Source organism: Plasmodium falciparum (genome assembly GCF_000002765.6).
Source record: "Plasmodium falciparum 3D7 genome assembly, chromosome: 3".
NCBI classification, from domain to species: Eukaryota; Apicomplexa; class Aconoidasida; order Haemosporida; family Plasmodiidae; genus Plasmodium; species Plasmodium falciparum.
Window position 1 is genome coordinate 426,510 of NC_000521.4, and position 20,787 is coordinate 447,296.

At 21.0% G+C, this 20,787-nt stretch overlaps 2 protein-coding genes across 2 annotated transcripts; both read left to right on the forward strand.

Annotated features, from left to right (window-relative positions):
• Positions 1–780: 780 nt before the first annotated feature.
• Positions 781–14,433, forward strand: PF3D7_0310200 (phd finger protein, putative; the record flags this gene model as incomplete). Its single annotated transcript, XM_001351139.1, has 1 exon — positions 781–14,433. The coding sequence occupies one exon, from the start codon at positions 781–783 to the stop codon at positions 14,431–14,433; it is 13,653 nt and encodes a 4,550-aa protein (XP_001351175.1).
• A 1,777-nt stretch (positions 14,434–16,210) lies between these two features.
• PF3D7_0310300 (phosphoglycerate mutase, putative) lies at positions 16,211–19,948 on the forward strand (the record flags this gene model as incomplete). Its single annotated transcript, XM_002808573.1, has 2 exons — positions 16,211–19,604; positions 19,845–19,948. The coding sequence occupies 2 exons, from the start codon at positions 16,211–16,213 to the stop codon at positions 19,946–19,948; spliced, it is 3,498 nt and encodes a 1,165-aa protein (XP_002808619.1).
• Positions 19,949–20,787: the final 839 nt, after the last annotated feature.

The window sequence follows — 20,787 nt, forward strand, 5'->3', positions numbered from 1 at the left end:
TTAGTTCCTAAAAAAAGAAACTTATAATACAACTATTATATATATATATTAATAGATGTATTTATTGCTTATGTTTTTATCAATATATTTATATATATATATTTTATAAATTTTTTATATTTTTATTATTAAAAAAGAAGAAAATTGTTATTTTAAATAAAATGTGGAGTGTAGAATAAATACAAATACAACAGAATTATATTATATACATATATATATATATATATATATATATATAATATATATTGAAAAAAAAGAAAAATATATATATTATATATATATTACATGTGTTTTAACCTTATATTTAGAACACATTTGGAAAATGACAAATTTTTCATGTGAAAAAAAAATGTAAAATTTTATATAACCATAAAAAAATATATACATATAATAAATAAATAAATAAATAAATAAATATATATATATATATATTTATATTGTTGTCTCTTTTTTTTTTTTTTTTTTTTTTTTTTTTTAAGGGGTGGGCTTATATAAAACGTGTATATTATAATACATACATAATATATATACATATATATATTATATATATACATATATATATTATATATTATATATATGTACATATTGTTGTGTATATCTTTGCAAAGATGTACTTGTAAAAATATATGAGTCGCCCCATGGAATAAAAATTTTGTTATATATTCATTTATTTTATAAACTTTAAGATATATACATATATGTATATATATATATATATATTTATTTATATGTATTAATATCTATTCCCTTTTGTTTTGTTTAAAAATACATAATGAAGATATGGATGGTGATATATCAAGGAAGAGTTATGTAGAAATATTAAAATATTACAGTAAAGATGAGAATAAATTAGGAGGACATAATTTTGGGAAGAATAAAAAAAAGGATTTAAATAAATATGATATATATTATAAAGATTATTTATATGATTACTATAAAGAATGTAATAATAATATTAATAATAATAGTAGTAGTTATTATAATAAATTCAATACAGAATATACAGATTGTTTAAAAACAGATAATTCATTTTTCATGACAACTTTAAGTAATTTAAAAAAAGATAATGATGATAATGATGTAGATTGTATTAACAAAGGTGGTAGTTATAGTAGTAATAATAATAATAATAATTTTTGCTTAAATGTTGAAATGTTGTTTTCTTTTTTATTTTGTAAAAAGAAGAATTATTTTTATAATATAAAAAATAAATATTTCAATGAAAAATTTTATCAAACCAATAATAATATTAAGAAGAAAAGAAAGAAAAAAAAAAAAAAAAAAAAAAAAAAGGAAAAAAAAAATGTACATGAAGATAAACAAATATATGATGAATATGATGATGAAGAAGAAAATAAAAATAAATTTTTATATAATATAAAAAAATATCAAAAAAAAAAAAAATATTATATTAATAAAGAATATTATTATGTTAAAAATTATTATCATGATATAAAGAAAAATATTAAATTAGATAAACAAAAAAATAATAATACATGTACTATATGCTTTATTAATAATAATAATAAATATATAGAAAGATGTACATTATGCTTTGTACATTTTCATGTATATTGTTATAAAACATATTGTGATGATTTTAATTTGAATAATTTTATTTGTGATTTTTGTAAATATAATATAAAACATAATCATATATATAATGAAAACAAATATAACCAAACAATTCATAAAACAAATAATAATAATTATAGATATAATTGTTTTATACAAAAAAAAAAAAAAAATTCTTATATGAATCAAGATTCCCTTTTTTCAAATTATATAGACAGCTCACATGAAAACGATTATAAAAAATATTCTTTTGCCTATCCATATAATTATAATATGAATAAACAAAATGATGATGAAAATTCTAAAGCTTGTCAAAATATGAATTCCTATGATGATGACCAACATGTGTGTCATTTAAAAAGAAGAATAAAAAATAAACATAAATGGTTTTGTAAAAAAAAAAATGTATTTGAATATTTCACGGATCATGATTTTATTAGCACAAGGGAATATCTTAATAAAGAAGGGGGTGATGAGAAAAAAAATAAAAGAAAAAGAAAATATATAAAATATAACACAAAAGGGAATACAAAAGGGAATACAAAAGGGAACACACAAGAGAACATACAAAATAACACACAAGAGAACATACAAGAAAACATACAAAATAACACACAAAATAACACACAAAATAACACACAAAATAACACACAAAATAACACACAAAATAACACACAAGGAAACATTAAGGATAACATTATATATCACATGAATGATCTTATTAATAACCACATTAGCGATAATACACCCAATCACATATACAATGTACAGAATAAAGAACATCCGTTTTGTAGTGAGTACATTCCCATGTATGATAATGAATACTTTTCCGAAACAATTTATAATAATAATAACACACATTTAAACAAATGTTGTAATATATACCAAGAGGAAGAAAATATGATTAATAGTTTTCTTTTAAAAAAATCTAGTTTTAATAAATATTGTGATAAATCAAATAATTCACTAAAAAGAAAGTTTACAGATTTATCGAAAGATAAGGAGAAAAGAATATTTTGTATGATATGTAAAAATATGAATACAAATGTTCTTATGAAAAAGAAAGGAAAGGATGAGTGGTACCATGTGTGTTGTTTATATTATAATAATATTACAAGAAATAATTGTATATATCATATATATGTAGAGCATTTCTTTTTTAATCATTATAATGAGGATTATTTTGTAAATATGTTTGGAAGTTTAAAATATATTAATGAAATTATAATAAAAAAAATAAAAGATGAATTATTAAAAAATTATAATATTCTCGCACATAGTCATTTCTTTAATTTTCTTATGAATCCTTATTATTATAATTTAACATTTAAACAAATCAAAAATTTAATCTTTTCAAATTTTATTTTAAATAATAATACATTGTATTCGAATTATCAGTCTTTATCATACCAGTCCTTAAATCAAACACGTAGAAAGAGAATAGAGGAAAGTAGAAGCATCTCCCAAGGGAATCATAATGAAATATATGGAGCAAGCATAAAGTGTGCGCAAAACGGTGTACGTGATAATAAGTTGGATGGGAATCACGACAATGATAAGAAGGATGATAATAAAAAGGATGGTGATAAGAAGGATGATAATAAAAAGGATGGTGATAAGAAGGATGATGATAAAAAGGGTGATGATAAATATGATGATGGTGATGATAAATATGATGATGATGATAACAAATATGATGATGATGATGACATATATGACGATGATGATGATTTTAATTTCGATCATGACAGCGAAACGTCGAAAAGATTATCAAATTACGATTCCCTTTTAAAAGATAAGAAAAAAGGATCCATATTAAAAAAAGAAGATACATTGAAGTGTTCTAAAATGATAAATGTACAAGAAAAAGAAAAATCATCAAAAATGTATTGCATGAATACTAATAATTGTAATGTCGTTAAGGAAAAGAATTATTTTGTAAATGATTATATGCATATCATAAACAATCTTAGTGATCATGAAATGAATATAAATATGATGAAATCACCAGGATATAATAACTTATTTAAAGATGTCGAACATTTTATACATAAAAGAGATTTTATTAATTTAAATATATTAAAACTTATTAAAGAAAAAATTATACAAGTGTTACAAAATAATTATAAACAAGTATGTGTTTTTTGTAAAAAGACGACAGGAATAAAAACCAAATGTATGTTCCCCTCGTGCTCGACATATTTTCATATATATTGTTATTATAATAAATATATGCAGCATGTGAGGAAAAAAAAAAACGACCTTCAGTGTGCTAGCCAAAAAAAAAGTAGAAAGAATCAGCGCGCAGCATCTGTGAAAAGAAGAGGAGCGGAAGGAAAGGATAAGAAAGATGGTTCAAGATCCTTGGATAGAAAGAAAGACAAGGTTACTAGGAGGAGTAACAAATATGAAGAGAGTGCTAATGATAGTGATGGGAAAAAAAATAATGGGGACGACAAAAAAAAAGGTGATAACATTGGAAAGAATAATAATAATAATAATAATAATAATGATGATGATAGTAATAATAATGGTGATGATAGTAATAATAATGGTGATGATAGTAATAATAATGGTGATGGTAATAATAATATTAATGGTGATGGTAATAATAATATTAATGGTGATGGTAATAATAATATTAATGGTGATGGTAATAATAATAATGATTGTTTAGAAGAGAAAAATCAAGGAGATAACCAAAAAAAAAGAAAAAGAAACAAACGAGGACGTAATAATAATGATGATACATCTTCTTTAGTCTTGTTAAATAAAGATGATTCCAGGCAAAAAAAAAAAAACAAATATGGAAAAGACCATAGTGATCAAGAAAAGGATAGCCCTAGTAAGATTAATAATAGATCCAAGAGAAATAAAGTAAAAAAAGATAAAGAAGTAGGTAACATAAATGATGATAAAATAAATAATAACACAAATGATGATAATAAAAATAATAACATAAATGGTGATAATAAAAATAATAACATAAATGGTGATAATAAAAATAATAACATAAATGGTGATAAAATAAATAATAACATAAATGGTGATAAAATAAATAATAACATAAATGGTGATAAAATAAGTAAAAATTATCATAGTCATAATTATGACAATGAAGAAATTACACACGAACAAAAAAATAATTTTAACAAGAATAAAAATACTAAAAGATACAGAAAAAGTATTAATGATAAAGAAATGAATGATATATTAAATAATAAAAATAATGATACGGATAAAAAATTAAATAAATATAATTTTTTAATGGAGTATCAAAAAATTATTTCTTCTGATAAAATAACAAGTGGCATAAGTAATAATATGAAAGATATTAAAAATATTAAAGATATTAAAGATATAAAAGATATTAAAAATATTAAAGATATAAAAGATATAAAAGATATAAAAGATATAAAAGATATAAAAGATATTAAAAATGTTAAAAATATTAAAGATATTAAAAGTAATGAAGACATCAAAGATATTAAAGATGTGAACGATGTGTCATCCGTCCATTTAAACAAATGTGTTAATAACAAAAGCGACACACAAGATTTTTGCCCAAGTGATGATAAAAATATAAATAATATCATAAAAAAAAATAAAATAAATATAAAAACGGATCAGGTGTATAATCCTCTAGTTGATTCGTCTTCTTCGTCTACAGATTGTAACAAAAATTATAAAAAGAAAGAAAAGGCGGTGAAAAAAATTGGATGGAACATAAAAAATATAAAGCTCCACAACAACAACAATAATAATAATAACAATAATAATAATAATAATAATAATAATAATATCAGCAGTAATAATGTTGTGCAGGAAGATTACAAAATGAAAGGCAAAGGTAGTCATAAAAAAAATGAAAAACATAGTACTAATTATAATCAAGATGATATTTATTATGATAACGATTTTTCTTCTATCTGTTCTTTATTATCTTCATCCTTGTCGACAAATAATGATATAGATTCATCGTATGTATCTAATAATTCTTTATATAATTCATCATCCATGTTTTCTAATGACGATTGTTTTTCACTATGTTATTCATCAGTATCTTCTTCTTATGAATATGATGACATAAATAATGTAAATTTAAAAAATAAAATACATAATTTTCCATCCTTTTATAAGAACGAATTAAATAATAATAACAATAATAATAATAATAATAATAATAATAATAATAATAATGAATGTCATAATTATAATCGTAAACACCATTGTACTCATAGTCGTGATCTTAGTTGTAGTAGTAGAAGCTTCTGGGGTTCGTTATATAATACATCTGATAACATAAGCGAATCCGAGATATCCAATAATTTGAGCTTTTCATCTGACAAGTCAGAAAATTACTGCTCTTCAATTTCAGATCATGAAATAGAAAAAGATGTAACTATATATCGAAATACATATCATAGAATTATTAATAGATGGAAAGATGGAAAGAAAAATACAGGAAGTAAAAAAAGAGATATGAGTAATAAGAAAGGTGACAAAAGTTGTAATAAAAAAAATATATGTGATAATAAAAAAAATATATATGACAATAAAAAATTAATATATGATAATAAGGACTCATCTACTGATGCACCTGTTGAAAATATTGACCATCTTATAGAGAAAGAAGAAATAGATAATATTTTAAACAACTTGGGTCTTTATACTTATAATTTAAAAAATAATAATAATAATAACGTATATATGAAGACAATAAAATTAACGTTATGTTGTACACATAGTAATGAGCATGATACGAAAGCTGTTATGAATATTAAATTAAATACTTTGAACAATAAAAAATATAATAATATAAATTGTATTTTTTATCATTATTATAACTCCTTTTTACATTCCTTATTTTATTCAGATGAATATATTGAGCTTATAAGAAAGGAGGAACGTAAAGAAGATATTGAAAAGGAAAAAATAAAAAGAGGCAAATATTGTCATCAAGAAGATAGGGATGATAACATGAATAATAATGATAATAATGATAACAATAATAATAATGATAACAATAATAATAATGATAACAATAATAATAATGATAACAATAATAATGATAACAATAATAATGATAATAATAATTCGGGTGAAGACCAATTAATAAATGAGGATAACAAAAAAAGAAAAATAAATAATTTATCGACCCATGAACATACACACAATATGAGTGATCATAATAAAGAACCCAAGAAAAAAAAAAACAAATCAAATGAGACACAGATAAATGATGATACTAATAAAAAGGAAACTCATAAAAATGAAATAGATCATAAAGAACAAAAAGATACAAATTGTGATAATGGAATAGAAGAAAAAAAAGACCAAGTATCTAAAAGTAATAATATTATAAGTAAGGTGTTTCATTTTTTTGAAAGGAAAAATAATAATATTAAAAAAGATGAGCATAAAAAGGAATACAATGAAAGAAATGATAAGATGAGTGAATGTGATATGTTATTACAAAATAAAAGAGATAATGATCATAATAATAATAATAATAACAATAATGATGATGATAATAATAATAATAACAACAATGATGATGATAATAATAATAATAACAACAATAATGATGATCATAATAATAATAACAACAATAATGATGATGATAATAATAACAACAACAATAATGATGATGATAATAATAAAGATCCCACATTAGATGGAGAAACTCGTTCTTATATTGATGAAATAAATCAAAAAGAAATAAATATATTTTCTAAATATATAGATAAAATAATTGAAAATGTTGAAACGAAATGTATTATGAAAAATAACGTTTGTGATGGTATTTATTATTTAATTAGACAAGAAAATGGTTTGAATATTTGTCAGAAAGTTAATAACAATATAATAAAAAACAAAATGAAGCAAGAAAAGTTTTATAAAAAAAAAAAACAAAATAAAAATAATCACAAGAACAAGAACAAGAACAAGTACAATTATGATATAAATATTTTTAATAATGTTCCTGTGGATATACAAAAAAGAAATTATATAAATACTAATATTATAAACATTAATAATAATAATAATAATAATAGTAATAGTAATCATAGTAATCATAATAATAATAGTAATCATATAAACCTAAGTGATTTAAAAAAAAAAATTAATATTAATAAATATACATACTTATTCTATCGTCTTCCTTTATTTTTATTTGGAGATAAATATATTAACGATATAGATGATGTCAAAAGCATTTATATGATTAAAAATTTTTTTAATCAATATAATGATGTTACAAACACATCCAATAATATTTTGTATGTTATAGATTTATTAAAAAAATATAATACCAACCATAATATTTTAAAAAAAAATAATATGATCCAGTCACCAAAGAATTATATTTGTGAAAAAGAAGAACAATCTAACGATCCTGCAAAAAATACTCATGTACCTTTTAATCATAATGCACTGGACACATCACACCCACCAGTGGATACAACAAATACAAATTTGTTGAGTGATGTTAATATAGAAACAAATGAAATACAGGAGCACATAAATAATAACATCCGTAATGATCATAATAATGTAATAAACAACCAACAAATGGAACCTAAAAATAATAATACTCCTAATGAGGAAAAGATTATTTTAGAATCGACAACGCAAAGGAGTGAACAAAGAATGGAAGACCGTGATGAGGAAGATGGTAAAAGTGGAGAAGATACTCGTTTGGTAGATGTAGAAACGAAAGTGGTAGATGTAGAAACGAAAGTGGTAGATGTAGAAACGAAAGTGGTAGATGTAGAAACGAAAGTGGTAGATGTAGAAACGAAAGTGGTAGATGTAGAAACGAAAGTGACAGATGTAGAAACGAAAGTTACAGATGTAGACCACAAAATGGTAGATGTAGAAACGAAAGTGACAGATGTAGACCACAAAGTGGTAGATGTAGACCACAAAGTGGTAGATGTAGACCACAAAATGGTAGATGTAGACCACAAAATGGTAGATGTAGACCACAAAATGGTAGATGTAGACCACAAAATGGTAGATGTAGACCACAAAATGGTAGATGTAGACCACAAAATGGTAGATGTAGACCACAAAATGGTAGATGTAGACCACAAAGTGGTAGATGTAGACCACAATGTGGTAGATGTCCAAACTATAGATGCACCAAATAGGAAGCCTATAATTGACGATTGCATGAAAATAAAAAAAATGAAAAAGAAGAAAAAAAGCGAAACGCTTGTTCAAGAGAACGAGTTGTCTTGTTACCCTAATAAGAATGTAAATGTAATATTTTCTTTATTTGACAACGGTAACAATTGTTATTTGTTAATATATGAATCCGAGAAAGATAATAAGAAGAAGAGTGGTAAAAATAAAGCACTAAAAACAAAGAAGGATTATAATAATATAGATTATTTTTTTAAGGATTTATATCACAAAATACATGAGATTAATTTAAATGAGGGTTCCTATAAAATATTAAAAGATATATATTTTAGTATGTTGTATAATATGAATAATATGAAGAATTGTGGTATTCAGTACTTAAACAGGATGAATAGACATAGTTATAATAAGAAGGTGAGTAAAGGAAGTATTAGTTCGAATATAAATAATAATATAAATAATAATATAAATAATATAAATAATAATAATATGAACAATAATATGAACAATAATTTGATTAATTATCAACATAATTATAATAGTAATAATTTTCAGTATAACGAAGAAATAAATTATATAAAATTTAATGAAACTATATTAAATAAAAATACTTTAAATAATTTGTTAAAAAATTTTGGTTGTTTAAATATTTCAAAGAGTGCTCATATAAAGTTGGTAAATATATTAGAATTAAGTTATTATGATTATATATTTTTGAAAACCCATAAAATATTTTTTTCAAAAAAAGGAGTTAAAATATATGATCATAGTAATAATTTATATAACTTTCAAGAAAATATGAATGACTCTGTTGAAAAAAACACAAAAGAAACAAACAAATTATTTAAGAAAAAATTTCGATATTTATCATTAAAATTAAAAAATATTTTAATGTCTCATTGTGCTGGAGGCCTAAAAACTAACCATAACAAGAAAATTGGAAAGCTGAAAGGTAATAGTACCCATAATAATAATAATAGGAATAATTATTATTATAATAATACGTTGAATATAAGAGGACTAGCTTCAAATAATAAAAATAATGACATGGAAAATATTATAATGACATATAAAAAGAATAATATAATAAAAAATGAAACATTAAATATTGTAACAAATAAAGGATTGTTATGTTTAAATAGGGAAGGTGACCATCAAGTACGTTTTGAGACTCCTCTAGATATTAATATAAATAGAAAGTATGTAGAGAAAAATAATAACACATCACATGGTATATTAAATATGTATAATATGTATAATATGCATAATATGTATAATACATATAGTGTACATGGTATTCGTGATAAAAATTGTAATGCCCAATTATATAATGATACAAACCTTTTTAATAACATGAAAAAATTTCCCAAAAGTGGAGAAGAAAATTGTGTAGAAGATATAAATCAAATCGACAGCAAAATTTTAACAAGTGATCAAAAAAAAAATAATTTGAATATGAACAAAAATATGAAATATAAAAATACATTATCAAAAGGTGTAAAAAAAACATTATATTGTAAAAAGAAAGGAAAAAATAAAAAAGGTAATACGAATAAATATAATGTCCTAATTAAAACAGCTTCTTTATCATCTCCATTACCATCATATATGAATACAATAAATTTATTAAATAATAATAATAATATATCACATAATAATAATAATATTTTAATATTACTTATGAATGAATATTTATTAAATAAAGATAACGATATTAATGATTATAATATAAAAGAATATTTAAATGAAATATTAAACAAATATAATAAATTTAATTTTTATGAAAATAATTATGATATAATTAAATATAGTACTTTTGTTGATCACAAAATTGTACCTTCAGTTTCTTCTTTCAGTGTATTTGATCTTTATAAATTATTTTTTTTTGATCATAAAGAACTTGATAAAATAAATAATGAACAAGACAAAATGAAATATATAAATGATGTTCTATTTAATAAAAATGCATTATTAAATTTTAGAAACTTTATAATGAAAAAAAAACATATTGATTATGTAAAAAAAAGTTTTAATTATAAAAATATTACTGATATAGCAAACTCATATCTTATAGATATATATCATATTTTATCCTTTGAAAAAAATCAAAAATTATTTTTTAATAAAATTAATAACAACAGGCCTACCCAGGAAATACAAACTATCATACATACAAATAAAAATAGCACCATAGTATATGATACAAACAAAACAGAACAAGACGTTTGTAAAATTTTAACAAAAACTCAGGACCACCAAAATAACATAAATCATACTAATCATGTGCACACTAATGATGTGAAGGATATAGATAAGAAAAAGAACAAAAAGAAATCTGTTAAAAATGTACATATGGATATGGACCATGTTGATGATATAAAAAGTATCCACGTGAATAACACAAATAAAATGAATAACACAAATAAAATGAATAACACAAATAAAATGAATAACACAAATAAAATGAATAACACAAATAAAATGAATAACACAATCCAAATGAATAATATAAAAATTAATAGTCCTAATGATGCTACTCCTTATATACATACTACTACTCAACCTTATGAAAGCATAAATTGTTATGCTGGCCTTGTTCGTAATACATGTAGTACGGATAAAATTAACACGAATGATGTGAATGTTAAAAGGGAAAATGTAAGTAAAAATGATCTTCAAGATGTGAAAGACGATAATGATAAAACAAGAAATGGTGACATAGGAATAAATGATGAAATAAGAAGAAATGGTGACATAGGAATAAATGGTAACATAGGAATAAATGGTAACATAGGAATAAATGGTAACATAGGAATAAATGATGACATAGGAATAAATGATGAAATAAAAAGAAATATTCCTTTTTATATTAATAGTAATAATAATAATAATAATAATAATTATTATTATTATAATAATTATGCTTATTTTAATATCGTAAACCAGAATGTACACAACCCTTATGGTAATTTATTTGATAATCAATATAAATATGAAGATGAAAACTTTGAACTTTTAATTAATAAGAATTATACGAACCTAAAAAATTTATATGACTATATAAGCGATGAAATTGTTAAAAATAAAATTTATTTAATAAGCAATATTATAGAAGAAAATCATACATACAATATTTCGGATATGCCTGTGTATGTTAATTTTGTATACTATAAATATTCATGTGTTACGAATTGGGTTAATCTAGTTAATAATTTAAAAGATAGTTTTGATAAAGAAGAAACCTTCTTTCGAAAATATAATATCGTAAGTAAGGGAGACATGAAGGATAAGGAGGATACCAAGAATCAAACTATTAAAGAGAAAGGAGGTGATATAAAGAAGAAGGATGATATAAAGAAGAAGGATGATATAAAGAAGGATGATATAAAGATGGATGATATAAAGATGGATGATGTAAAGGATGATATAAAGAAGGATGATATAAAGAAGGATGATATAAAGAAGGATGATATAAAGATGGATGATGTAAAGGATGATATAAAGAAGGATGATGTAAAGGATGATATAAAGAAGGATGATATAAAGATGGATGATGTAAAGGATGATATAAAGAAGGATGATATAAAGAAGGATGATATAAAGAAGGATGATATAAAGATGGATGATGTAAAGGATGATATAAAGAAGGATGATATAAAGAAGGATGATATAAAGAAGGATGATATAAAGATGGATGATGTAAAGGATGATGTAAAGGATGATATAAAGAAGGATGATATAAAGAAGAAGGATGATATAAAGAAGGATGATATAAAGAAGGATGATATAAAGATGGATGATGTAAAGGATGATATAAAGAAGGATGATATAAAGAAGAAGGATGATATAAAGAAGGATGATATAAAGATGGATGATGTAAAGGATGATATAAAGAAGGATGATATAAAGAAGAAGGATGATATAAAGAAGGATGATATAAAGATGGATGATGTAAAGGATGATATAAAGAAGAAGGATGATATAGGACAAAGTACATATCACGTTAAGGAACAAAACGAAGAAGTGAAAAATGTAATAAAAACACCATGTCCTGATAAATGTATAAATAATGATAATAATATTATAAAAACAGAAGAAAAAATTGATGAAAAAAAAAAAAAAGAGGATGATAATAATAATAATAATAATAATAATAATAATAATAATAATAAAAATAAAAAGATAGAATCCGAGAGCGTCGAAAAAACAAGCAACAATATGTGCAGTGTATGCTTTAATATACAAGATGGAAATATTAACATTTTATATAAGTGTACAAAATGTAATATATATGTTCATAAATATTGTTATGGTATATATCCCAAAAACAAAAGTGAAGATTTTTTATGTGATAAATGTATGTTTAATAAATATGTAAGGAAATTATTTTCAAATGATGATATTAATAATAATAATAAAAGTTCTTCAACAAATATAAAAAAAAAAAAGAAAAGTAGTAAGGCAAATAATACTGTGAGTAATGCAACCTCCTTGAAGAAACAAGAACATCTTTTATTAACATCAGAAAATAATATTATAATAAAAAATGACAACATGAATGAAGAAAATAATAACATCAATAATAATAATGATAATATTTTGAGTGCTTGTCGTGATAATTCAAATATTGTAACATCACTTCAAAATAATCATATGAATACCGATATAATAACATCTCTTAATAATAACTCCTTGCATGCTAATATAAATAATTTATTTTATAATTATTGTTGTATATGTAAAAAATCAGGAGGGGCCTTGAAGAAAACAACATCAAAAACGTTTGTACATCTTTTCTGTGTTATCTTTTTTATTTCAAACGTTTTCTGTTATAATATATATAATATGAATTATTGGAACGTTAATCAACTGAAAGATTATGAACATGTCTGTGATATATGTAACAAGACAGGTGCCGTCATACAATGTTCGTATGACCACGAGAAATTAAAAAGTGGAGATAATAAATGTGGAGATAATAAATGTGGAGATGATAAATGTGGAGATGATAAATGTGGAGATGATAAATGTGGAGATGATAAATGTGGAGATGATAAATGTGGAGATGATAAATGTGGAGATGATAAATGTGGAGATGATAAATGTGGAGATGATAAATGTGGAGATGATAAATGTGGAGATAATAAATGTGGAGATAATAAATGTGGAGATAATAAATGTGGAGATAATAAATGTGGAGATAATAAATGTGGAGATAATAAATGTGGAGATAATAAATGTGGAGATAATAAATGTGGAGATAATAAATGTGGAGATAATAAATGTGGAGATAATAAATGTGGAGATAATAAATGTGGAGATAATAAATGTGGAGATAATAAATGTGGAGATAATAAATGTGGAGATAATAAATGTGGAGATAATAAATGTGGAGATAATAAATGTGGAGATAATAAATGTGGAGATAATAATAAGTGTAAAAAATACTATCATCCACTATGTGCTTATTTAGAAGGATATTATATGGATGTTGAGGTACATGACGATCAATATATTACAACTTTTTTTTATGATAATTGCTTTTCACATATCGATATAAAAACATATTGTAATGATCATACTCCAATGAATTCTTATCAAGATAGAAACATTATAAAGGAAACAAGAAACAAGTGTTATGAAAGTAATAATATATCGTATATGTTTCAAATATATAATAATAATATGATGATGAACAAAAAATAAATAAAATATAAACATTATATATATATATATATATATATATATATGTGTGGCATAATTATTGTGCATATATTTTTTTTTTTTTTTTTTTTTTTTTTTTTTTTTTTCCCTTTTTTTAAATACATTCAACATATATACATATGTATATATTCCTTTTTAATTGTCCTACATGTTTTGTCTTAAAATATTTATGTTTTATTTTTTTTGAATATTTTTAAAAAACAAAAACTTTATAAAAATAAAATTTTTAATGATTTAATTTTAATGCATATATATATATATATATATATATATATATATAATAATTCTTAAAATAAAAAATATTTTAAACACATTTATACATGATATATTATATAATATGTATGTATGTATAAATTTTTTTTTTTTTTTTTTTTTTTTTTTTTAAATAAAGCTGATCTACTTATATATAATTACACTTACATAAACGCTCAAAATTGTAAGACACTCAACAATCTTGTAAATAAAAAGAATATGAAAATAAAAAAAAATAAATAAATAAATAAATATATATATATATATATATATTTTTAATATTATACATAATTTTCCCGAATATTACTTTTCTACACTTTTTATTTTATTTTCCTTATAACTTGTTGGGAAGGAACTTAAAAAAAATACAAGAATATCTTGTGTATGTTGAACATTTTTTTTTTTTTTTTTTTTTTTTACGTTTAAGTGCACAATAATATGAAAAAAAGAACAAAAAGGAAATTGTAATAAAAACAAAACTGAATAAATATAAATATATAAATATATAAATATATAAATATTTATATTTATGTTTATATTTTTTTCTTTTTATTTTTATTTTCCTACATATTTATATTTTTACATATAAATCAAAAAAAATATATAATATAATATAATACACGATAAAAAATAACCGTGTTATTTTAATTTGAATGTTTTTTTTTATAACATTGAAGATAATAAATAATTATATATATATATATATATATATTATATTATATTATATTATATAAATTATTATATCCCTTTTATAAATACTTAACCTTTTGATATTGTACCCATAATCTAATACAATTATATTTTATTACCTATACCAGTAATATTATAAAATATAAAATAATAAAAACATTTATTTTATGCATCTCATGTTTATATATATTTTATGTATAGATATTATATATATATATATATATATATATATATATTTATTACTATAACAGGTATCTATATATAATCAAAAGAAAGGAAAAAAAAAAAAAAATATATATAATATATATATATATATATATATATATAATATTTATATATTATCATTTGTAAAATCCTTATAATTTTTTTCTTAATTTTTTTTAAATATATCCTCCACAGGATTATACTTTTTATACATCAACGTAGAATAAAAAATAAATATATTCACATATTAAATGGAGAGCCCTGAAAATGTGGGGAAAAAATAAATAATATATAGTAGTAATATATATGGATTCTTATGTATAATAATAATAATAATATATATATAAATAAAAATAATTTATGTAAGTATAAAAAAATTGTTAACGAAAAAAATACCACATTAAAATTTATATTTTACCGTTCATATTATATATATATATATATATATATATATTTAAATTATAAAATGTACATTTAACAAATTTTATTTTTTATGTTTTTACATATACGTATGAAAAGTATCAACAGTATAATTTTATCATATCATTAAATATATATATATATATATATATATATATATATATATAAATAATATAATAATAAATTACATATAATGCAAAATAATAAAAGAATGGATAATTATAATTGTAGAAGTTTTAAAAAGGAAGAATATTATAAAAATTATTACTATAACCAGGATCATTATATGAACAATAACAATAATAATTTATACAATAAATATAATTCATATGATGAGGAATATACATATAACAAAAGTAGTAATAAAAAGAATTTATTATTTAATTATTATAACAAAGAAAGTATTGGACATAAAAAAAAAAAAGCGAGTTTTGTAAAAGCACAATATGCTAATAATAGGATACCATCTAATAATACAAAATTAAATAATATGCGTGACAAAATTAATTATAATAAAATGGATTATGATTATATTTTAACAAAAAAGAAAAAAAAAAGAACAAGCATTGAAAAAAATAATAAACATAATGACATGATAGGAGATGTTTATTACAAAATTGCTTATTATTTAAAAAAAAATAGAAAATATATGCAAAGAATATTAAAAAAAAATTATGTCATTAAAATTTATTTAGTGAGACATATGGAAGCTTTACATAATACAGAAGTAATAAAAAATTCAACGATATCTAGAGATATGATTTATAGAAATAAAGATTTTTTTGATTGCCCAGCTAGTGAAGAGGGGAAAATTAAGTGTGAACAACTCAAATCGAAAGATAATAAACTTTATCAAAAACTTATCAAGTTGTATAATGAATCTGTTCATGGTAAGGATGAACAAACAGGTGACATTAACACGAACCATCAAAAATATAACACTAAAAATATAAATAATAATCACAATAATAATAATAATAATAACAATAATAATAATCACAATAATAATAATCACAATAATAATAATCACAATAATAATAATCACAATAATAATAATCACAATAATAATAATCATAATATTTATAGTAATAGTCTACATAATAATCAAAGTTATAATAATCTTCGCATTAATGAACATGCCAAAGGAGCCTTCGAAAAAAATAACAATTTTGTTATTATTACTTCACCTTTAAGAAGATGTCTTGAAACAACAAAATATTTCCTGAATTTTAAAAAAAATATTATTGTTTATGAAGCTGTCAGAGAAACTGCAGGAAACTATTATAGTGATCAAAGATCAAAAACGTCAGATATTAAAAAATTCTGTGATCAGAATTTTGAAGATTACGAACTTATTTGCTTTGGTGAAACTGATGCCTTATCAGGAAATAAATTTAGAGAAACATCCGAACAAGTCTATTGCAGATGTTTACAATTCTTAAAATTAATACATGCATTAGCTATCAATTATTTTGCATCATTAGAAAAAATCAACGAACAAGAAGAAATAAATAATAAAAATTTTGAAAATATCAATTCACAAACATGTACTAATGATATTGATGAAAATGTGGAAAACGAAAAACTTTGCTCAGCTAGCCAAAATGATAATTCTTTTGAAAATAAAGGTAATAAAGTGATAAATAACCTGAACAATTCAGGTAAAGTAAATGAAAAAAAAAAAAAAAAAGCTGAAATGAAGGATGATAATGAAAAAAAAGAATTTGATGAGAATAATATAAAAGAGGAGGAGGAGGAGGAGGAGTACGACAACGACGACGATTTTACTGTTGAAAATAATAAATATGTGGACGATGAAAAAATGAATGATGAGATGGTAAAAAAACCGAAAAATAAGAAAGGTGTGTATAATGTTGTGATGGTTTCTCATAGTTCCTTTATAGTTCATATGTTAGCTTTATTAGATTATTTAGATTTGGATTTCCGAGGATTAAATAATTGTGATATTAGAAAAATAAGTATTCCATTGAGTCATTCTTTTTTATTTTATAATAATATAACGAATTTACAAATAGCACGTCCATTATCAATAAATAATATTCCTATAAGTTACATGAATAAAAATAAAGCATTAAAAAAGGCTTATAAAGATAAATATATATATACAATAAATAGTTATACAGAATTAGATGACCTCATATGTTCACAACCATGTACCGTAATAATATATCAATATGATATGCTTATAAAGAATGAAAAGAATAAAAAATATTTAGACAGTGTACAAAAGTTTATTGATAACAGTAATAATTATTATAGTAACTCGAATAAAGAAAATCATGTGTATTCAAATGGTTTATATAAAAATTATGTTTTAAGAAATAAACGTTTAGGTCGCAATGTGTTAATATATGATGGTAGTGAATATCTCATTTATGTACCAGAAAAAGGTTCATGGGAAAACAATAAAAAAGGATATATAGTTGGTCAGAATATTATTCTTGTGGTATTACCAGAGGTAGAATCGAAAATTATAAATAAAGAAAATGTTGGAGAAGAGGAGTATGTATCTTTGAATACTAAAAATAAAGAACAAAATGAAAATTATAAAAAAACATCACATTATTTACAAAATGTAATTGAAGTTATAAAGAATTATGATAGTATACAAGATCTAATAAAATCAATTGATTTCTGGATTACCTTAAAAGAAAATATAAAAAATATAGATATACCTACGTTTCAAAAATATTTGATTGAAAAATATAATAAAATTATAAAAAATGAAATGGATGTATGTTATGTGGATATTGTTGGATGTATCGAGAACGAAGAATTTATGAAAAAAAATGAGCATAAATGTAATGGATATTTGAAAAGTCTAAAAGAAAAATATGAAAAAAATAATGATATAAATTTTGAAGAGGAGTGTAAATATATTAACGAAAATTTTATAGAAGAAATATTTACTTCTGATTATTCTTCACCAAATTTAGATATAAAAAATGAAAAAGATATATCAAGTGATAATAAAAATAAAAATAAAAATAATGACAACAATAATAATAATAATAATAATAATAATGATGATGATTTTCATAATAATAATAGTTATATACAAAATAATGACTTCCTTGAAGAAAATATAATAAGAAAAAAATTTATTTATATACCAAAAAATGATAGTAACAATATAAAAATTCAATCCAATATAAAACAAACATATAAAGATGAAAAACAAAATAAAAGTTTCCTTCAAGAAAATATTAACATATTAAAATCTTTTCCACAATCTATTCAAAACTTAAGTGTAGAAATGTTTTATCGTGATAATTATTTTTATTTCCATTGTTTAAATAAGTATATTAAAAGTAAAAACAAAATCGAAGGTTTAATTATTTGTAAATTGTTGACATATCTTGATCTTTTAAGATCATATAATACACATGGATTAAATAAAACATTTCAAAGATTAATGCATATAGAAGAAAAAATAGATAACAATACTAAAGGTATAGGGGAAACACTTAATACATATTCTTGTGATATAAACCCTGTGCTTGCTAATAATACTTCCTACTATGGAGAAGGACCAAAAAAATATAAGATCATTTATTCAATACCAGGCAAGAAAATTAAAAAAAATAAAATTAAAAAAAATAAAATAAAATAAAATAAAATACATACATATATATATATATATATATATATATATATATATAATAATGATAAATGAACATATGATTAAATTTTCAGGGGAATGTTCAATAATTTCAAAAGTGTGCACATATATATATATATATATATATATATAAATATGCTTATTATGTATTTATATTTTTTATATTTTATTTTTTTCTTTTTAGGAAGGAAAAAAAGTGTGATTGATGATTTGAATTTTTTGAGATATAATATACTTACCGTAGCCGGAGGTGCCGAGAACGTTTACATTTTGAATGTTTTAAAATGATTAGTTTATATGAATGATTTTTCTTTTTTTTTTTTTATATTATATTATATTATTTAATTTTTTTCTTTTAAAAAGTTGATACATAAACACATAAATGTATATAATATTATATATATATTATATATGTGTGTATATATATGTATGTATATATTTTTTTTTTTATATATATTTTTTTCATATTGAAAAAAGGGCTTAACAATTTTTTTTTAAGAGTAATATATAAAATAATGTATAATATATATTATATATATATATATGTGTGTGTTTATTAGTGTGTGCTTATAAATATATTTATTACGCTTATATGAATAGACCTATTCTCTATTTTTTTATACACTCTTTATTTTTATTATATCGATATATGCATATCGTTTAAAAAAAAAAAAAAAAAAAAAAAAAAAAAAGGGAATACTAAAGATATTACTTATATATATATATATATATATATATTTATATATGTGTGTATATTTAATTAATTTATATATATTATATATATATATATTTTTTTTTTTTTTAATATCGATATTATATCATTTAAAAAAAAAAAAAAATTTTTAAATAATTGTAATTTCTCCTTTTCTCATTAAATAAAGACCTTTAAAAAAAAAGAATACAAAATGTGTATTTTTTAATTTTAACATATATATTTAAATAATTTATTAATTTTATTTTTTTAAATATTTTATTTTATTTTATTTTATTTATTTTTTTTTTTTTTAATTTACTATTGCTTAATCTTGTTTATTCTTGTTTTAAACTTGTTCGATCTTTTATATATATATATATATATATATATATTAATGTTCTGTGACATTAATATTTAATGATATATAATTACA